General features: G+C 47.1%; 3 protein-coding genes across 4 annotated transcripts; all 3 read left to right on the forward strand.

Moving 5' to 3' along the window:
- Window positions 1-45: 45 nt before the first annotated feature.
- On the forward strand, window positions 46-3,907 carry pjvk (pejvakin). The gene is made up of 7 exons (XM_078102389.1): window positions 46-1,591; window positions 1,706-1,985; window positions 2,078-2,273; window positions 2,360-2,501; window positions 2,709-2,826; window positions 3,261-3,404; window positions 3,492-3,907. The coding sequence occupies exons 2-7, from the start codon at window positions 1,775-1,777 to the stop codon at window positions 3,791-3,793; spliced, it is 1,113 nt and encodes a 370-aa protein (XP_077958515.1). The 5' UTR covers window positions 46-1,591; window positions 1,706-1,774; the 3' UTR covers window positions 3,794-3,907.
- A 629-nt stretch (window positions 3,908-4,536) lies between these two features.
- pwp2h (PWP2 small subunit processome component) lies at window positions 4,537-9,786 on the forward strand. Of its 2 annotated transcripts, XM_040181078.2 has the most exons (21): window positions 4,537-4,771; window positions 5,055-5,167; window positions 5,315-5,409; window positions 5,503-5,602; window positions 5,712-5,855; window positions 5,948-6,083; window positions 6,163-6,392; window positions 6,476-6,619; window positions 6,702-6,772; window positions 6,848-6,984; window positions 7,074-7,222; window positions 7,306-7,453; window positions 7,549-7,699; window positions 7,789-7,969; window positions 8,058-8,205; window positions 8,292-8,400; window positions 8,503-8,568; window positions 8,737-8,955; window positions 9,056-9,206; window positions 9,304-9,378; window positions 9,472-9,786. In XM_040181078.2, the coding sequence occupies exons 1-21, from the start codon at window positions 4,754-4,756 to the stop codon at window positions 9,653-9,655; spliced, it is 2,769 nt and encodes a 922-aa protein (XP_040037012.2). In that variant the 5' UTR covers window positions 4,537-4,753; the 3' UTR covers window positions 9,656-9,786. The 2 variants fall into 2 exon arrangements, with proteins under 2 accessions (XP_040037012.2, XP_077958516.1); XM_078102390.1 differs by lacking the exon at window positions 9,056-9,206.
- A 6,336-nt stretch (window positions 9,787-16,122) lies between these two features.
- eed (embryonic ectoderm development) lies at window positions 16,123-21,565 on the forward strand. Its single transcript, XM_040181113.2, has 12 exons — window positions 16,123-16,380; window positions 17,121-17,273; window positions 17,370-17,462; window positions 17,578-17,643; window positions 17,857-17,982; window positions 18,086-18,167; window positions 19,679-19,770; window positions 19,854-19,987; window positions 20,072-20,177; window positions 20,284-20,442; window positions 20,548-20,621; window positions 20,777-21,565. The coding sequence occupies exons 1-12, from the start codon at window positions 16,261-16,263 to the stop codon at window positions 20,901-20,903; spliced, it is 1,332 nt and encodes a 443-aa protein (XP_040037047.2). The 5' UTR covers window positions 16,123-16,260; the 3' UTR covers window positions 20,904-21,565.
- Window positions 21,566-21,701: the final 136 nt, after the last annotated feature.

A 21,701-nucleotide genomic window follows, 5' to 3' on the forward strand; every position in this document is an offset into this window, starting at 1 on the left:
CTCTCCTCCTCCTCTCTCATCATCTCTTCCTGCTTCATTTCAGCGACAACCTCCTCCTCGGGCTCTACAAGTCGCCTCAAAGGGTGCAGCTAATTAAAGGCTGCATACAATTTGTCCACGAGGAAAGAAGATGATGATGTTTGAAAAACGACCTTTAACCAATGCACTTTAATGTTTTGATTCAGGTTTTGATCAATAATCTATTTAAATTAATGGATGAAAAGGTAAATAGATGGAAATGTCTCATTTGCCCAATATCGGTTTTCATCATCCTCTCACGATTATGTTTGCTTTAATTAAAGCTGCTCTCATCAATATTTGAATTATGTATTTTTCAAAACATCGATGGTAATCGCTTGTTATCTATACGTAGATAACATGTTGGCTATGTGCTAGCAGCTTGTTGCGCTGCCCTCTAGTGGCCAAAAAAACTACTGCAGAGGAAAATGCATACAAGTATAAGGACGATGTTTGTTTACCAATTATTTCACACAACTAAAGCTCAACTAAAGATCTTCATAACTAATTAATTGTTGGTATTTGTGCTTCCTAACTTGTATCTGAAATCGTTTTTTTGGCAAATTCACCAAAGACAAAAACAAACGTTCCTTTTGCCATCTTCCTGAAATTCTTGTCGACCCAAATCCGTGCGGTCCGGTTTGAGCGGTTTACAATGTGCATGTTACATCTGATGTGTTTTCCAGTGCAGAGCTCTGCCAGGTCGGTGTCCAGGAGAACAAAACATCTTTGCAGTCGTCTCCAGTGGTGAGACGGACACTGAAAACCGTGTTCTTAACAAGAGATTTAGAGTCATCTAAGCCTTCCTGAGGTCCTCGGTGGATGAGGAGGATCTCCCTCGTTTCCTTTGCTGCGACATCGTGGTTTCCGGAAGCTGCGAGCAGACCGATTTCCCATTAAGGAGTCGGAGAGCCACACGGGACAGAAAGTGAAGCAGATGGGAAGACAGTTCCTGCCTCAGATGGGACCTCAGCTTCCTCACCTTTTCCTGAGGACCAGACCGTAGATAGTTCCTGCAGATGATTCCAGGTGAAAGCTGCATGTACTCACTGATTCACTTAATACACTTTGGCAAACTGAAGACATTCAATATTCGATCCTAAAAGTCCTGGCTGCGTGCCTGGAGTAAATTGCAGTGTGATGATGTCTTTTATAGCTTCTGAGGAACTACAAGCGCTGAAGAATTACAGGGAGTGTGATGCTTCGAAAACTGACACTGACCGTAGCTTCTTACATGTGGCATTTACAACCTAAGGACATACGAGCTATTTCTGGAGGTACAGACTACGCTGTTTAACCACAGCACAGCCCATCGGCCCGCGGCCACACACACACACACACACTCTGCATAGACAGACCACCAGGACATTATGTAAACTGAACTAAAGGGAAATGCAATGAAATGTATGGAAGCTCAGAGAGACGGGGGCAAACATTTGGATAAACTTTCTGTTTAATTATAGAAAATACCTGGGAAATCCGGGCCTAATCTCTCTGTTTAATTATATGTCTTTGCTTAATTCATTTAATCTCTGAAGAGAAGAAAGAGCTTTTAGCAGGTCAGCAGTTTGAGGTAAGTCTCCCCCTCCTCCTTTGGTCATGTGACAGGAAGCTGCAGGCCTACCTGTCAACACACACCTCGTCCCGTCTCCTCTTACACGCCACCTGCATTATTGAATCCCTGCAGAGAAGATCGGGCTCCGAGCTCACCGGACATGGACCCGGCAGCGACTTAGAGGAACTACTACGGCTCGACATGTTCGCCGCGGCCACCAAGAACTTTGTGAAGCAGGTCGGGGACACCGGGAGGCTGATCCCCGTCCCCAGCCTGAGCGAGGCCGACCGCTACCAGCCGCTGAGCCTGGTGACCAGGAAGAGGAAGAGGCACTTCTGGAAGAAGAACAAGTACGCCTCCACCGCCTTCTCGCTGAAGGACGTCCTGGTTGGGCGGAAAGAGATCACAGCAGGTACAGGAGACTTACTTTAAATAGTCACTGATGTTTAATGTGTGAGCAGATTTGACTGAAGCGCTTTTTCTTGCAACTTTTTTCTACAACAGGAGTGTCTTCTTATCAGCTGCTGAACTACGAGGACAAATCCGACGTGGCCCTCAGCGGCCGCTTGGGAAACCACCTCATCAACGACGTGGGGTTCAACATCAGCGGCTCGGACTCGGTGGCCGTCAAAGCCTCCTTCGGCATCGTCACCAAACACGAGCTGGAGGTGCCGACCCTCCTGCGGGAGCTCAACTCCAGGTGACAGCTGTTTGGATCCCCGACCTTTGACCTCCTCGTGGCAGAGGTGAAATGACGGATTCCCCTTTTTTATCCCCGTCTTTTAGGAAGGTGGACCTGGATCACTGCCTGGTCCGTCAGTCCAAGGGGAGCGGCCGGACCGTCCTCTGTGTGGTGGTGGAGAGCATCCGGACCACCCGCCAGTGCTCGCTGAGCGTCCACGCCGGCATGAGGGGGACCACCATGAGGGTAAACGCACATTCATCCCAAAATGCACCAAACGTTCTGCTTTGAAAACCCAGGTACCAAAGGTCAAACTCTTGATCTCATGAGACAGATGGCTTTGATGTCATGAGACGGTTTAATATTTCACAAAATAAACCCCCAGCTTTTACACTAACCGCTTATACGGGTCAGTTAAAGTTTGGCGTCACTCGGCTCTTTCTTGTGCTGCAGTTTCAGATCGACGACGGCAGGAATCCCAGAGGCCGAGACAAGGCCATCGTCATCCCGGCGCACACCACCATCGCCTTCAGCGTCTGCCAGCTGTTTGTTCGACTGGACGGGCGCCTCGGTAAGAAGGCGGAATCCGTCCCTCCAGCTGATCCACACGACGGATGCTGCATCTCACGGATGCCGCGGCGTACTAAACGAATGTTACAGCGCAGGGACGAGGAGACGACCGGGCTTCGCTCACTCTGACTTTTAATCGGCACTTAGAGGAGAAATGAAAGGCTTCAGTCTCTCCGTGGTTGAAATTGTGTCCCAGATGAAGAGCTGTGGCTGCATCACTTGTGGTTGACACCTTCAGGCTACATTTCTAGCTCACTATGATCATTTCTCCACCTTTAGCCATGGAGAGTTATGCTTTCATTATGTCTTATGATCGTGCCACCTCAAATTACAACGTGCAGGCGGCTTGATGTTGCAGATACTGAATTGTTAAGTTTGAGGAAACATGGGGGAAACAAGTTGCTGAGCACAATGCAAAATCTCCCTCTGTGTCAGATATCTGCGTGGCTCCAGGGTCTCAAGGTGGATTCGAGCGGGAGCAGATCCGGGAGCAGCTGGGTGGTTACATCGGCCACTTCTCCATGGGCCGACTGCGCCGGTTCCTGTCTGGAATCATCTATGGAAACCCCTTCAGAGCAGGTACAGTAGTGACCTCCACTGCATTCTAAAAGCCCCGGTACTTCCACCGCATGTCTGCCTTTTCCCCTCGTCCTCGCCACTGAGCAGAAAACCAAACATTCGAGGAGCTCACCCACTCCGACACGTACATGGACGACATGGTCACCGACTACTACGAGAAGGCCGCCAGCATGACGGACGTGTCCACCGCCTACCTGAGGGACAGCTCCCACACGCGGGTCAACCTGCTCAAACACAACATCCCCAAGGGGCCCTGCGCGCTCTGCGGCATGGGCAACCAGCGGCGGGAGACCGTCTACGGCTGTCTGGAGTGCACCCCCGGGGGCCAGAAATACGTCCGGCTCCACGTCGTGCCCTGTTTCGACCTCTGGCACAAAACGCTGAGGTGATGACGAAAAGCGCTGTGTTCACGTTCCGCTGGTGCAAAAGAAGTGCGACTGTTTACCAAGCTGCTTTTTGAGATGTTTGTTTGTCTTTCAAATAAAACTCACTCAAAGACTAGACTCTTGGTATCATCTCTGACTTTGCGGTACAAGATGTGCAGTATTGTTTTTCAGTGTATCTTTGGCATGGAAGCATTCGTACACATGTGCTGTGTGCGTACTGCACCTCCCAGATGCTGAATTATTCAGCGGGGCTATTGGGTGAAGGACAGCGTCAGCCTGCTTTTGTTATGCTCCAGGCGTGTCATTTATTTTGAGCACGGCTGCTTGCTTGCACTGTGTCCAGTATGCGTGTGTACAGGACGAATGGCTCTTTCCACCTTCGTTCACCTTGATAAAAAGAATTTGATTTATAACACTAGCTAGGTGTTGTAATTTGATTAAATAACTTAACTTAAATGAATTTGGGAAAAATTTTTTTACCAAAGCCGCTTTGAAAAGAATGCCTTTGTTTTAATATTTGAAATTTGCAGTATTTTTTTCTGCAATATTTGCAGTGTAACTGAATTTGGTGAAAGATATATTAGTTCTAGTCTCACAATATAATCAATGACACCACCAAACGGTAAATGTGCTGTAATACTCGGTATGCAATACACATTTATTAATGTGAATTTGTGAACGAGTAAATATTGCATGTTTTACACAATAAATAACCGGTGGTACACGCGCTGTATTTTATTCGCAGTCGTTTGCCCGCCGGGCCGCGAGGGGGCGCTGACGTCACGTTTAACTCAAACCGGATGTGTGGAGTGTCAACAACATGCTAACACGTGTGAGCTGAGCCGGCGGGGGAGGAAGAAGAAGCAGCATGTGTAACATTAACCGCATACTTATACTTCTGAGGAGAAACATAAGTAGTTAAACAGGAGATATACGCGTTGGGTTTAAGGCTCATTGAGTAAAATGAAGTTCGCGTATAAGGTAAGTAACGTTACGTCACTGCTGGCCAGCAAGTTAACGTTACATCTGTAGCGCATCGTTGGAGTCACAGCTAACCTCGTTCACAAAATGTTATAGCAGTATGTCCGTTCCTACCGATCAAATAATAATTATTATTATTATTTAGCATTTTAGATTGTTTCGTTTTGCATTCATATCCTTTTTACATTCAACCAATATAATAACTTTTTATTAGATGACGGGCGAAGGAGCATTTAAATAAAGTGCTGAAGTTCTTTTTATTAATCACGTGTCTTCACTGTAGTTTTCCAACCTGCTCGGGGCGGTGTATCGTCAGGGGAACCTGAGCTTCTCGAAGGACGGAAACGCGGTGATCAGTCCGGTTGGAAACCGAGTCTCTGTGTTCGACCTGAAAAAGTAAGTCGTGGTTAAACCGACAACGTAGTATTTCATCTTCTGTTTGTTGTGCAAACGACCTGTTTGCAATTCTAGTTGCAAGAGAGAAAAATCTAAATAAAGTCAGATTTTTTTTTTTTTAAATGTGTTTTTGTCCGTGTCCTCCAGCAACACATCGGAGACGTTACCCGTCTCCACCACCAAAAACATAACAAGCGTGGGTCTCTCTCCTGACGGCGCTTTAGCAGTCCTGGTGGATGAAGGCAAGATGAAACCTCCCGTCTCTTATGTCTGAACTTGAGCCCCGAAGCATCGAGTTTAAAACCCCCCCAAATCCCGCCTTTTGCGTCACACAGATGGCGCGGCGCTGTTGGTCAGTCTCGTCACCCGAGCCGTTCTCCATCACTTCCACTTCCACAAGCCCGTGAGCAGCATCCGCTTCTCACCCGACGGCAGGTGAGGACGTCTTGACGGCGTCGCACGCCCCCCCCCCCCCCCCCCCCGTTTTTCGGCGCGGTTCAAAAATCGAATCGCCGGCTGTAAAACGGGTCTTTTGTGTTCTCAGGAAGTTTGTTGTGACGAAGGAGAACGTCGCCCTGATGTACCACGCTCCCGGAAAGCAGCGCGAGTTCAACGCCTTCGCGCTGGACAAGAGCTACTACGGCCCCTACGACGAGACCACCTGCATCGACTGGACGGACGACTCCAAGTGAGCAAGAGTCGATCAGACGCCCGAAAGCGCCCCGCGAGGGCCCGAGCGAAACCAACCGCGTCGCCCATTTCTGACCTTTGCCCCCGCAGGTGCTTTGTGGTGGGCAGCAAAGACATGTCCACCTGGGTGTTTGGTGCCGAGCGCTGGGCCAACCTCATCTACTACTCCCTCGGGGGACACAAGGACCTCATCGTGGGCTGCTTCTTCGAGAAGGACAGCCTGGACGTGAGTTCCAGAGGGCAAATGTGGTTTTCTGGATAAAAGGTCGAGGGCGAGCGTGAGCGTGTCGGTCGCTTGTTTCCAGCTGTACACGGTGAGCCAGGACGGGACGCTGTGCGTGTGGGAGAGCGACGCCGAGCTGGAGGACCTCGTCCTGAAGAAGGACCGGGACAAACGCAAGCCCCCGAGTCAGGGGGAGGAAGACGAGGAGGAGGAGGAGGGGGACAAAGCGGAGGGAGAGGTCATCAGGGGGAAAGCCGAAGCTCCCAAAGAGAAGGACGGGAGGAAAAACGTCCGATACCAACAGATTAGCAAGTAAGTGACTCCTCAAAAAATCACCCAAAAGGCCGACGATCCAAAATGTTAAAGGAAACGTCCACTTTCTTCTGCTCCTTCAGACACTTCTTCAACAAGGAGGGCGACTTTAACAACCTGACGGCGGCCGCCTTCCACAAGCCGACTCGCATCCTGGTCACCGGCTTCGCCTCGGGAACCTTCCACCTGCACGAGCTCCCGGAGTTCAACCTGATTCACTCGCTGAGGTGAGCGGAGGGAACGCAGCAGACCAATGGGCTCGGGTCTTCGAGGACGGCGGCGACTAAACGTGCCGCTTCTTCTCCCCAGTATTTCCCAACAGAGAATCTCGTCCGTGGCCATAAACGGCTCCGGGGACTGGATCGGCTTCGGGTGCTCCGGTAAGAACCCTCGCGTTGTGTCGATGTCCCGATGAGCAGGCTGGTTAAATGTGACGCGTGTGGTCGTGCGCCCAGGCTTGGGTCAGCTGCTGGTGTGGGAGTGGCAGAGCGAGTCGTACGTCTTCAAGCAGCAGGGACACTTCAACAACATGGCCTCGCTGGCCTACTCCCCAGACGGACAGTACATCGCCACGGGAGGCGACGACGGCAAAGTCAGTGGCTCCGCCCCCCTCTCACGACAGCAACGACGCGGTAACGACGCGGCGGTCTGAGGGTAAAGAGGCTGCTTTCGTCCCCGCAGGTCAAAGTGTGGAACGCCAACAGCGGCCTGTGCTTCGTGACCTTCACGGAGCACACCAGCAGCGTCACCAACGTCACCTTCACCTCCAGCGGCTTCGTCATCGTCAGCGCCTCGTTGGACGGGACGGTCCGGGCCTACGACCTGCACAGGTGACTCTCGGGAGACGCCCGCAACGTCCAAAAACAAAACAAAAGAAAATGAAAATCAACGCGTGTTCGTCTGCGTCTTCCAGGTACCGAAACTTCCGGACGTTCGCCTCGCCTCGGCCGGCGCAGTTCTCCTCCCTCGCCGTGGACGTGGGCGGGGAGCTGGTGAGCGCGGGGGCCCAGGACTCCTTCGAGATCTTCCTGTGGTCCATGCAGACCGGCAGGCTGCTGGAGGTGAGCGCACGACGCGAACACCGATGCCAACCCGGCCGGTGTTTTGAAGAGGCTCTTACACGCCGCCCCCCCCCCCCCCCCCCCTCTCTCACCAGGTCCTCGGGGGCCACGAGGGTCCGGTCAGCTGCCTGAGTTTCAGCCCGGTCCGCTCCGTCCTGGCCAGCGCCTCGTGGGACCGCACCGTGCGGCTGTGGGACATGTTGGACAGCTGGCAGGTCAAAGAAACGCTGCTGCTCACGTCTGACGGTAAGCGCGCTCTCAGCGCGGATTCCACGCCGCTCTGTCTGCGGCGGGGCGTGTGGAGTAACACCCCCCCCCCCTCCCCCTTCCCTCAGGTCTGTCGGTGACCTACCGGCCTGACGGTCAGGAGCTGGCCGTGGCCACTCTGAACGGGGAGATCTCGTTCTGGAACCCGGACGCCGCCACGCAGACGGGCTCGGTGGTGGGACGCCACGACCTGGAGACGGGCCGCAAAGACACCGACAAGATCTCGGCCAAGCAGCTGGCAAAGTGCAAGTGGGTGACGCCGCGTTTGCGTTTGTTTTTGGTCCCGTGTGTGTTCAGCGAGCCAAACCCAAGCGTCCCCCGTCTGCTCCGCGTCCAGGTCCTTCACGTCGCTGTGCTACTCGGCAGACGGCGACTCGCTTCTGGCGGGAGGCCAGTCCAGGTTCGTGTGCATCTACAACGTCAAGGAACAGATGCTCATGAAGAAGTTCGAGATCTCCTGCAACCTGTCCTTCGATGCCATGGAGGTACGGTGGCTGAACGTTGTTGCTTTGCCGGTTTCGTACCTGTTCCCTGCAAACGGGGTCCGTGAACCGGTTTCGTGGCCCTCCAGGAGTTCCTGGACCGGCGGAAGATGACGGAGTTCGGCAGCCTGGCTCTGGTGGACGAGGGAGCAGGAGACGGCGACGGGGTGAACATCAGCCTCCCCGGAGTCCGGAGAGGTAGGAGGCCGTCCCTCGTGTCTTTTTGCTCGGCTCTGTCCTCCTCTTTTTTCTTTCTTTCTTTCTTCTCCGCTCATCCGAACGCGCTGGTTCTCTCTGCAGGTGATATGAGTTCCCGACACTTCAAGCCGGAGATCCGAGTGAGCTCGCTGCGCTTCTCCCCTACTGGTAGGAAAAAGAGGCCGATGTTTATGTTTCATGTTTTCAAAGTGAACCCCCCAGGAAACCAGCGGCACCAAAGAGGTCACATGACTTTGTCACCGCTCTGTAACTCCGTGATGTTGACGGCAACGCGAGGCTCCTTCTATTCTTCTAAGTGGTTCCATCCGCTCTCAGGTCGCAGCTGGGCGGCCACCACCACCGAGGGCCTGCTGGTCTACTCCATGGACGGATCCATGGTCTTTGACCCCTACGACCTCGACCTGGACGTGACGCCGGCCAGCATACGCAAGCAGCTGCGGCTTCAGGAGTGGGCGTCGGCCATCGTCCTGGCGTTCAGGCTGAACGAGAAGGCCCTCAAGCAGGAAGTGCTGGAAGCGATTCCACACGAGCAGGGTGAGTTGTGCGTATTCGGGCGGAGGACTCGCTCCCTCCCGGGGGGGGGGGGGGGGGGGGGCGGCCGTGTCTGAATGGTGCGGGTGGTTCTGGGTTCCAGTGCCGGTGGTCTGCGGCTCTCTTCCCGACATCTACGTTGAGAAGCTGCTGGGCTTCGTGGCGGCCAGTTTGGAGAAGTCTGGTCACCTGCAGTTCTACATGACGTGGGCCCAGAGCCTGCTCATGCTGCACGGACAGAAGCTCAAGAACAGGTCGGCTCCCAGTCCGCCACATCTGGATGATCGATATCGTCGGTGTCTCTGTGTGTTGCTGAGTCAGTGTGACTGATTGTATTCACCTCGTGCGCAGGTGTGGAGCCATACTGCCAACGCTCCAGGCGCTACAGAAGAGCATCCAGAGGCACTTTGACAGCCTGTCCAAACTGTGAGTCTCACCGTTTCCCCGCGTCGCTTCCGTTTAATGTCCTCTGTTACTTGATCTTGTCGTACAAGTGAGTGAAGCCTCTTCTCTCCGCAGGTGTGATTTTAACATGTATAACATTCGTTACGCGGAGGCCCTGTCGAAGCAGAGGGGCGTAAAGAGACCAGCCGAGGAAGAGGAGGAGAAGGAGGAGGAGGAGGAGGAAGATGATGGAGATGAAGATGAGCTGTCAGAGGAGATGAGCGTGGCCTCCCTGGAGGATGCAGACTTGATGCTGTAACCCTGAAGCCAATCCAGCATGACAGATACCACTGCAAAAAGAGGACAATAATGAATTACTTTAACAGCAAAGCAAAATATCTATCTACTCAACTGTTATGTTGTTTTTTAATAAATACATGTTTGTTATTATGTCTTCTTTGGCCTGTATACAGTTTGGATGCTCTGCACACACTTATTTCAGACTTTAATTTCATAATCCTAGTTATCGATTTAAAAAAAGACTGCATTTCATAACTAGAAAAGGCATTTCCTGCTGAAAATGCGTTGGAATGCAAAAAGCTGAAAGCTGAAATGAACTTTTTAAAATAGCTGAAAATACAGAAAGTTGAAGGGAATTTGAATACATTTGCTGAAATTATAGATATTAGAAAAGCTGAAATGAATTTGAAATTGCTGAAAATACAGAAATGGGAGAAGCTGAAAGGAATTTCAATAGATTTGCTGAAAAAGCAGAAATGAAAACAGCTGAAATAAATTTGAAATATTGCAAAAAAATACAGAAATGAATATTGAAAAATTGCTGTTGATAGAGGCATAAGAATAGCTGAAATTATTTTAAAGAACTGCTGAAAATACAGGAAGTGGGGAAGCTGAATTTCAATAGATTTTCTAAAAACAGAAGTTGCAGGAGCTTAAATTTGTTTAAAATTGTTTGTAGTAATATTAGTAGTAGTATTAGTTATAATTGTGGTATTAGTAGTACTAGCAGTAATAGTAGGTTTAGTATCAATAGCAGTAGAAACAGCTGTAATACTATTAGCCATAGTCGTATTTGTAATAACATTAGTAGTAGTTGTAGTATTAATAGCAGTAGAAATACTAGTAGTATGGTAGTAGAAGTATCAGTTGTAGTACTAGAAGTACGAGTAATATTTGTAGTGGGAGACAGAATGTTTGTTATTCAAACTAAGAAGTTTTTAATTAATAGGCCTCATCACAAACATTACAGTAAAAATTCCCTCCATGTGGCTTTTATTTTGAAATTATTGGATTGGGTGGGTTGGGGGGGTGTAGATAGAGGGAGGGAGGGTGAGAGGGTGAGGAAGGGAGGGGTGGTGAGGAAGAGATAGAGGGAGAGAGAGAGGAGGAGAAATAGACAGACATACTGACTGACTGAGTGATTAACAGTGAGCAGAGGTCAGGGGGGAGGGGGGAGGGGGGGCGAGTGTCTTTATCATATTGGTCTGTTGACAGAAAGCATAGCTGCGTCATGTGACTCCACTAATCACGTCATTGGAGCAGCTGTGAGTCACACACAGAGATACTGCAGCGTGTTTACGAGTAACCACGGCAACGGCGCACCTATTGCATTGGGTGGGGTGGGGGGGTGTAGATAGAGGGAGGGAGGGTGAGAGGGTGAGGAAGGGAATGGTGGTGAGGAAGAGAGGGAGAGGGGAGGAGAATTAGACTGACTGACTGACTGAGAGTGATTAACAGTAAGTAGAGGTCAGGGGGGAGGGGGGAGGGGGGGCTAGTGTCTTTATCATATTGGTCTGTTGACAGAAAGCATAGCTGCGTCATGTGACTCCACTAATTACGTCATTGGAGCAGCTGTGAGTCACACAGAGATACTGCAGCGTGTTTACGAGTAACCACGGCAACGGCGCACCTATTGGATTGGGTGGGGTGGGGGGGTGTAGATAGAGGGAGGGAGGGTGAGAGGGTGAGGAAGGGAATGGTGGTGAGGAAGAGAGGGAGAGGGGAGGAGAATTAGACTGACTGACTGACTGACAGTGATTAACAGTAAGTAGAGGTCAGGGTGGAGGGGGGAGGGGGGCGAGTGTCTTTATCATATTGGTCTGTTGACAGAAAGCATAGCTGCGTCATGTGACTCCACTAATCAGGTCATAGGAGCGAGCAGCTGTGAGCCACAGACAGATCCTGCAGCATGTGAGTGCTCGTAACCACGACAACGACGCACCTGTGCGGCTGCAAAAGTGCAGACACAGGACAGCGAGTTACACAGAATCCACACCTCAAACAAATGGGAACCAGCGCAAAACTATAACAGCTATCTAAAAAATACTACGTTTGTATGAGACCCAAGACTCTACCGAACGCGTGGATGTGTGTTTTATGTCTGTCCGGTAATAAATACGGCTCCTATGGCCGTTCACAAAACGTGTACCTTGTGGATTTTTGTGAGAAATATGTCGGCAGATTTGTATTGGAGCCTATGGGGCTTTTGGCAGAGGTTGTGTCACTCAAACACTCCTTGCGCCAAAACTAAAGAACTCTGGGATTCCATGAACACATTAATCCAATCAGCACAACCATACCCTCATTAATCTGAAGAAATGAAGCCTCTAGAGTGTATACTTTGGCTGCAAGGACAGAAGTTCCATCTTTTTTTAACCAGATTCCTGCGATGCCCCACACTCTAGCCGTCGAGCTCTCCACTCTAGCAGACGCAATACACACTCATGTAAAAGTCAGAAACGGAGCGAAGAACTAGTGAAACATAATCAGTGATTATGAAAAAAGTACAATAGATATCAAGAAGCAGTTTTTTTCATAAAATAGTTAAGACTTGTGTCAACATTTGAAAGTTTAAATGGTGTCTGTAGCTGAAAGATTTGCGAAGCTGAAAAATCTGAAAGTTGAAGAAGTTTAGGAGGATTTGAATACAAACTCCATTTGAAAACCATGTTAAAATATTAATGATTATTGATTTATATAAATTCAAGCATAAGAGGTAGAAAGCTGAAAAGTCATAGCCCTCAAGCCAGAAAGGAGCTGAACATTTTAATATTTGAACGGTTTTAATAGCTGAAAGTGTGAAGGAGTTGAAAGGTGCCGCGGAAGAAATAGAAGAAGTTGAAATAAAGATTCGAAGAACAATACTTGGAATGCATCGTTAATGCATTCCAACAATAAGAAGTCTAACTAGAAAAGGCATTTCCTGCTGAAAATGCGTTGGAATGCAAAAAGCTGAAAGCTGCACTGAATATTTAAAAATAGCTGAAAATACAGAAAGTTGAAGGGAATTTGAATACATTTGCTGAAAAGCTGAAATGAATTTGAAATTGCTGAAAATACAGAAATGGGAGAAGCTGAAAGGAATTTGAATAGATTTGCTGAAAAAGCAGAAATGAAAACAGCTGAAATAAATTTGAAATATTGCAAAAAAATACAGAAATGAATATTAAAAAATTGCTGTTGATAGAGGCATAAGAATAGCTGAAATTATTTTAAAGAACTGCTGAAAATACAGGAAGTGGGGAAGCTGAATTTCAATAGATTTTCTAAAAACAGAAGTTGCAGGAGCTTAAATTTGTTTAAAATTGTTTGTAGTAATATTAGTAGTAGTATTAGTTATAATTGTGGTATTAGTAGTACTAGCAGTATAAGCAGCAATAGTAGGTTTAGTATCAATAGCAGTAGAAACAGCTGTAATACTATTAGCCATAGTAGTATTTGTAATAACATTAGTAGTAGTTGTAGTATTAATAGCAGTAGAAATACTAGTAGTACGGTAGTAGAAGTATCAGTTGTAGTACTAGAAGTACGAGTAATATTCGTAGTGGGAGACAGAATGTTTGTTATTCAAACTAAGAAGTTTTTAATTAATAGGCCTCATCACAAACATTACAGTAAAAATTCCCTCCATGGGGCTTTTATTTTGAAATTATTGGATTGGGTGGGGTGGGGGGGTGTAGATAGAGGGAGGGAGGGTGAGAGGTTGAGGAAGGGAGGGGTGGTGAGGAAGAGATAGAGGGAGAGAGAGAGGAGGAGAAATAGACAGACATACTGACTGACTGAGTGATAAACAGTGAGAAGAGGTCAGGGTGGAGGGGGGAGGGGGGGCGAGTGTCTTTATCATATTGGTCTGTTGACAGAAAGCATAGCTGCGTCATGTGACTCCACTAATCAGGTCATATAAGCAGCTGTGAGCCACAGACAGATCCTGCAGCGTGTGAGTGCTCGTAACCACGACAACGACGCACCTGTGATCATTAACGAGCGGCTGCAAAAGGCAGAGACATGGCAGCGAGTTACACAGAATCCACACCTCAAACAAATGAGAACCAGCGCAAAACTATAACAGCTATCTAAAAAAGACTACGTTTGTATGAGACCCAAGACTCTACCGAACGCGTGGATGAGCTTTTTATGTCTGTCCGGTAATAAATACGGCTCCTATGGCCGTTTACAAAACGTGTACCTTGTGGATTTTTGTGAGAAATATGTCGGCAGATTTGTATTGGAGCCTATGGGGCTTTTGGCAGAGGTTGTGTCACTCAAACACTCCTTGCGCCAAAACTAAAAAACTCTGGGATTCCATGAACACATTAATCCAATCAGCACAACCATACCCTCATTAATCTGAAGAAATGAAGCCTCTAGAGTGTATACTTTGGCTGCAAGGACAGAAGTTCCATATTTTTTTAACCAGATTCCTGCGATGCCCCACACTCTAGCCTCGAGCTCTCCACTCTAGCAGACGCAATACACACTCATGTAAAAGTCAGAAACGGAGCGAAGAACTAGTGAAACATAATCAGTGATTATGAAAAAAGTACAATAGATATCAAGAAGCAGTTTTTTTCATAAAATAGTTGAGACTTGTGTCAACATTTGAAAGTTGAAATGATGTCTGTAGCTGAAAGATTGGCGAAGCTGAAGAATCTGAAAGTTGAAGAAGTTTAAGAGGATTTGAAAAACGATCTCCATTGGAAAACCATGTTAAAATATTAATGATTATAGATTTATATAAATTCAAGCTTAAGAGCTAAAAAGCTGAAAAGTCATAGCACCCCTCTCCTGAAGGAGCTGAATAATTTAATATTTGAATGGTTTTAATAGCTGAAAGTGTGAAGGAGTTGAAAGGCGGCGCGGAAGAAATAGAAGAAAAATAATAAGTCGGAATAAAGATTCGAAGAACAATACTTGGAATGCATCTCAATGCATTCCAACAATTCTGTAGTGCTTGAGGGCTCTCATTCGTCTTTGTAAAACATTTCTGTAAAAAGAAGCCCGAAAGAATTTCCCACAATTGATTGCAACGTTACGCAGCGTAGCCAGTGGAAGAATGGAGACCTACACAGAGGTAGCCTGTCATAATAAATCTACACAAAAACAAATGAAATGCAATGGTAATCTTATTAATTGTAGACTGTGATTTATTTTGGGATTTACAGAGTACTGGGACCGATTTATTATATTTAGTCACTACTTTCTGATAGTGTGTAAATATGTCTTGCATGCTTTTGTTTTGAATGCTTCAACCGAAAATATTCGATGTATGTAATATATAAATAATGAGTCTTAACTGGTTTATGATACGCGTGTAGCGGTTGATTGTGGCCACTAGAGGGCGTTAAAGCTCAAGCTTTATATGACATTACTTCGATCTCTCTTGATCGCTGTTGATAATGTTACCAAATCAATTACTCGTTGGTCTGTAGTTTTTAGAATTTTCTTAACGTGTGATCACACTGATGTATGTATCATTCATTTGCAGTTTTACAGAATGGAGCTACAGTTGTATCCCTATCGTCAATAATTGTTAGCATACATCGCCCTCCTGTGGTACAAGTGCTTAATTACATCTTAAACGCTTTTATTCTAAAAATTCAACCGAACGTCTTGATTGTACGCAGTTTATCTAACTATATAACACAATGATTTTTATTCGTACGGTAGAGGGCGATAGAAAGCCGTGCTCTGAATCTACCAATATTTAATATACATTTACAAACTTAGTTTGGGTTAGATCATTAGTTTGAACATGCTAATTGTATTAACCCGTTTCTCCTCTTGTTGTTTATATAATTTACTTTCATCTTTACAGACTGCCGTTACAGTTGTATCACTATCGTTTTTAACATGTATTCTCTGGGGGTCAGAGTGAGTAATTACAGCACATGCGCCTTTATTTTGAATAAGTTCACCGGAAGTGTTGACTGTATGTAATATATTTAGCTTGTTTAGAATTCTGTCGTTGCATAGGGTGGCCGCAAGAGGGCGCTAAAACAAATACAAATACAATACAAATACTTTAAATACAAATTTAAAGTTACTATATACGTGACGCTTCTGTATCGCTGTCACTAATCGTCAATATTAACGACTATACACTTCCTTCTGGTGGTAAAAGTGCATATATGCATATTTTAGATCTCATCATCCACTATTTTTAATAGTTCAACCAAAAGTATGAATTGTATTGAATTTAACCAGCGTGATAGTACCACTGTTGTAGTTGTTCACAATGGCCACTAGAGGGCCTTAAAACTCAAAATCCAAATCCAATTTGTATTGAGTTTCACCTCAATACAAATGTATTACTCGTAACACTGTTATATGTTTAGTTTATTTTTATATTTATAGGAAGCAGTGACAGTTGTATGACTATTGCTAATGATCTGGGGTATACACGTCCCATCTGGTGGTCAAAAACCTAATTAAATACAACGGGCTGTTATTTTTCAACAATTCCACTGGAAGTATTCATTTGATGTATATGACCTAACTGGTACCACAGTTGTAGTTCCCGACTGTGGACACTGGCTCTACTTTTACTTTGGTGTAAGATTGTCAAACTACCATACCCAGCAGCCCTTGCGGCCACAGACCGGAAAAGGTGGAGTTTGAGCCAAAATGAGGGAAAATAAGAACATGTCCGAGTCCCCCTCTCAAGCGGGAAAAGATCTACCGGCGAAAAAACAAAAACTAAGCAGTGACGAGAACAGTAACCCTGATTTATCAGGGGACGAGAATGTAAGCATTTAAAATGTGTTGTATATTTGGCAAACGCTGACTCATAAATCGCCCCAAGTGAGTTAGCATCGTGCTACGGTAGCCAACCGGCTACAGTGTTTAGCTAGCATCTTTGTTCATCTGTGCCGGCTGGATACATTTAAGCTATGATCATATTAGCCACTTAAGTCCGACCGGACGCCCATAGACATTAGTTAGCTTCGTGTTGTGTCCTTAAACGCGTTGTTTCTATGCTCGGACTACTGTCATTCACGTACAATCAGCCATTAGCCTTAGCACTAGCATCTACTATCAGTTAATAAGGAGTGATGACATGAGATCGCTGCTGAATTCCGGTTCGGGAGGTGAAGAAAAGTAACTCGAGTTGATAAGTGGCTCGCAAGCAGTATCACGTGTTGCACTTCTGCAAATACGACTGATCTCCTGTCAGCCGGTGTAGGCTACAAAACATGTTTATGTTGCTGCATTAAATGGTGTGATGCATATTGAGGTGTAGTGCACATAAATATAACGTCATTCCTTTATTTACAAGATAACATTCCCCGTGTAGCTTTGTCGCACGTTGGTAATGTGACTACAGGAGTGTGAAATCCGCTTCACTCCTGGTCAAAGTAAACCATGCTATCATGCATCCGGTGAAGCATAAATGCCGGTTGCACAAGGTCCCCATCACAGACGGACATCCCTGCAGGAGAAACGTGCAACTGTCCTGCACATCACGCGTGTGTTTGCACCCACAGGATGATGCTGTCAGTGTGGAGAGTGGGAACAACGCGGAGCGCCCGGACACACCCACCAACACCGCCAACGCCCCGGGCAGGAAGAGCTGGGGCAAGGGCAAGTGGAAGTCCAAGAAGTGCAAGTACTCCTTTAAATGTGTCAACAGCCTGAGGGTGAGTGCAGACGCCAACAAAGAACCGCGCGTGCTCATTTGTCGTACTGAAACCTGTATGCGTACAGTGTTAACAATAACGTCACAATTTCCACAGGAGGACCACGGGCAGCCGCTCTTTGGGGTCCAGTTCAACTGGCACAGCAAGGAGGGAGACCCGCTGGTGTTCGCCACAGTCGGGAGTAACCGGGTGAGTGAAGATCAGGGCTAAACGTGAGACTCATAGCTGCCTCCATTGGTGGATGTTGCTTTGTCATCACCGTTTAAATGTGTTGATTTTCATTCTGCTGTCTTTTCCCCGCCAGGTAACTCTGTATGAATGTCACTCTCAGGGAGAAGTAAGACTCCTGCAGTCTTATGTCGATGCAGATGTATCCTTTCATTTCCGCTTTGTCACTTGTTGCTTTTGTTTTAAACCGCTATTATTCAGCTGTACTGTCAACAACAGATCAGTGTGTAAGTGTTTCTAGAAAACCCCTTTAAATCAAACCTTTGCTGTGATGCATCTCTGCTCGGGGAGGGAGATTATAGTTTAGTTTTGAACGTCACGGAGCGTTTTTTTTTCTGAGCGAGTTCGTCTGAAGACGGAGGAGAACTTCTACACGTGTGCGTGGACCTACGACACCAACACCAGCCATCCGCTGCTGGCCGTCGCCGGGTCCCGCGGCATCATCCGGGTGATCAACCACATCACGATGCAATGCATCAAGGTATCGCTCGCCTCACGCTGCGGTTGTTGATTAGAGAAAAGCGGTCCGGTATTTACCTGAATTGTGTCTCTTAATTTCCCCCTTTTTCTGCGTTGAAATCCAGCATTACGTCGGTCACGGGAACGCCATCAATGAGCTCAAGTTTCACCCGAGGGATCCGAATCTCCTTCTGTCCGTTAGCAAAGGTAAAACCCCTCCAATGATTACATCAATGTCATTAACTGTGATAAGAGGACGGCGTGATGCAAGACTTTAATGACTCGTCCAAGGTTTGTTGCTTCCTTCTTTATGTCACAAACACATCTACAAAGTTTCTAAAGCAGTGGTTCTTAACCTTGTTGGAGGTACTGACCCCCCACTAGTTTCATATGCGCATTCACCGAACCCTTCTTAATTGGAAAAATACAATTCAAAACATAGGTATATATTTTACTGGTGCACAAAATGAACCGTGCATCAACATCAGTGTTCAAAGAACAAAACCATTAAAACAATTTTTAATACTTCTGCCAGTTTTGTGTGGTGCATCGGCTTTCACCAGCGCACCAAAACCAGACTTTCTTCCCAGCATGACTGGAGCTCCGTCCGAACAAACTGCAGAAACCATATCCCACGAAAGATTGTTGTCTTTGAAGACGTCATCCACAAGTTTCTTCACATCGGCTGCCTTAGATGTTGTCGTAAGAGGCTTACAAAATAAAAAAGTCTTCCATTATCACGTTGTCTTTCACATAGCGCACAAATACAGCAAGCTGGCTTAGATTGGGAACCTCTGTGGTCTCGTCCAGTTGAAGGCTGAATTTTGCCGGGCTTGAAATCAGATCTGCAACTACTTGAGCCAAGATGTCTTTGCTCATGTCCTCTATTCTGTCGCTAATGGTGTCATTTCAAAGAGGAATTTAGGATAAGGATCGGTTTGTTGATGGGTACAAAGCCGAGAACAGGCAGAGTAGCCTTTTCATCGAATCTGGCTCTGTTCACCTTGAATTCAGCGAGCGTTGTGTTCTCGTATTGTCCATCTCCATGCAGCTTAAGGAAGTGTTCTCTTAGTTTTGCCGGTGCTAGACTAGAATTGCTCAACTTGGCATTGCAAATCATGCAGTTAGGACGCTGACTCCCATCACGTTCCGTTATACATGTGAATCCATATTGTACATATTCGTCCGACCACTTCCTTTTTTTGCTCGACATAGTTGGTATGAAGGGATTAAAATATTAAGAAATAAATCCCACGACGTACCATCACGACAGTCACAATCTGACTACTGAGCGCGCCAAATTCCCTGCAGCACAGATAGGCCAAGCGATGTTGCGTGATCACCTGCAGCCAATGATGGCCAAGCGGGGCGTGTGATCACGAATCATATGAGTCGGGAATGTGTCTGGACCTCCGCCGAACCCCCGAGACTGACTCACCGAAGCCCGGGGGTTCGATCGAACCCACTGTTCTAAAGTATCTTCACGGAGGATCGTTCCTCCGAGGTGCCCGGAACATCTCCTCGCTCTCTTTATCATTGTTTTGATCAGCTGCTTCTTCACCTCACTAAAGGGCAACAGCAGTTGTTTTGAGTTGAGTTCAAAGTCTGCTGATGTTTTGTTGAACCACAAAAACAATTGTGATCCAAGTTAATCCTGAACTGTCAAACAAGGATTCATCATTTAACCAAATAAAACGTGCCTTGATTTGTTTCCCCAGATCACGCTCTGCGTCTGTGGAACATCCAGACGGACACTCTCGTGGCAATATTCGGTGGAGTGGAAGGTCATCGAGATGAAGTCCTGAGTGCTGTGAGTTTTTAGCTCCATCAGAACAGCAATTGATCTCAAAGTAAAACCGGATTTGCTGATTTCTTCTATCCACCCTGCTGCAGGATTTCGATCTTCTGGGTGAAAAGATAATGTCATGTGGGATGGACCACTCCTTAAAGCTCTGGAGAATCAATTCAGAGCGGATGCAGAAAGCCATCCGGGGGTCTTATGAGTACAACCCATCGAAGACCAACCGGTACGAACACACACGCCTCCTCACCACGCCGGCGTCCACTGACGTAGGCAGTCACGTCTCCCATGTGCTTCCCCCCCCCCTCAGGCCTTTCGTCTCACAGAAAATTCACTTCCCCGACTTCTCGACACGAGACATCCACAGAAACTACGTGGACTGTGTCCGGTGGCTGGGCGACCTCATTCTCTCAAAGGCAAGTGAGCAGCGACTGTAAAGATCATCGGCTAGTTAGGATAACTTAACAAACGGCTACACGAGGCCGGCGCCGCTCTGAAGGTCCAACTTGCTCCTCCCTGCAGTCCTGTGAGAACGCCATCGTCTGCTGGAAACCGGGAAAGATGGAGGAGGACCTCGATCACATTAAACCGAACGAGTCAAATGTGACGGTTCTGGGCCGCTTCGATTACAGCCAGTGTGACATTTGGTACATGCGCTTCTCCATGGACTTCTGGCAGAAGGTGAGGTCCTTTTTATTTATTTCCATACAGTCGATAGACGGCATACGTTGTTTGATTAGAGGAGAACGTTCAGCTCCGTTGTCTCCTGTGCTGCTCATCTTTTAGATGCTGGCTCTGGGAAACCAGGTGGGCAAGCTTTATGTTTGGGACCTAGAAGTGGAAGACCCACACAAAGCAAAGTAAGTCGAATCCATCTGCAGCGGACGGATGGAGCCTCTGACCCCCGCCGGCGTCACAAAACGCGCCTTCCGTCTCCGAGGGGGCGTCGTAAAAGCAACACCAACGCTACGTTTACGCAACGTTTTTATTGACTGAGCGATCTTCCGGCCCCCAGGTGCACCACGCTGACCCTCCCCAAGTGCACGTCGGCCATCCGGCAGACCAGCTTCAGCCGGGACAGCGGCATCCTGATCGCCGTGTGCGACGACGCTTCCATCTGGCGCTGGGACCGCCAGCGCTGAGCCGCCTCGCGGGAGGAGAGCCGACGGGCTCCCGATGCTTCCTGACTTCCTGGATTTAAATGTACTGTAACAGCATGTTGGTGAAGTATTGGACTTCAGGTTCTTGCCCCGCGTGTGCCTTCTAGATTTCTATGCAGCTCCTTCGTGGAAAGTGAATCAATAACACCCAGACATGAGGAATCTTCTCAATCCACAGGCAGGTTTGTTTTATTAACACACAACCGATGAAACGCCCAAAGAAGGACTTTCTTTGCAGTGGGGCACGTTTTATACTCACTGGTACACACACGAAATGAAGACTTGTGTCCTTTTTATTATCTACATTCCTTTGTTTGCTTTGATGACTTCTTCCCACTTCCACACACACACACACACACACACACACTTTGACTGGAGGCTTTGAGGACACTCAATAAAATGTATTTTATAAATATATATATACACGCAAGAGTCAGTTTGTGCAGCTATTTGGTATTGATCCTCGACACTTTCATATGGCTACAAATCTGATGGAAAAGTGGGATTTAGTCTTTCTGTAATTTGGCTTTTATTTTGAAATTTACAACTTAATCCCGCTATAAAATAAAGTGGCGTTCTTCTAACTTTATTCACTGCTTGTAATTCAAACTTTTTGGATTTGAATAAAATTATTTTTCTACAGATACCGTGGTTTGTTTGTATCCCCAGCTTTTCCACCAAAGCACTTCAAACATCCTGTAGTGCAGATAATATTTTTTTTTGGAGTGTTGAATGTCATTTATTTTTGCATCGACTCTGCAGAATTAATGTGATTGCGGT

This window comes from Gasterosteus aculeatus, chromosome 1 (assembly GCF_964276395.1).
Source record: "Gasterosteus aculeatus chromosome 1, fGasAcu3.hap1.1, whole genome shotgun sequence".
NCBI lineage: Eukaryota > Metazoa > Chordata > Actinopteri > Perciformes > Gasterosteidae > Gasterosteus > Gasterosteus aculeatus.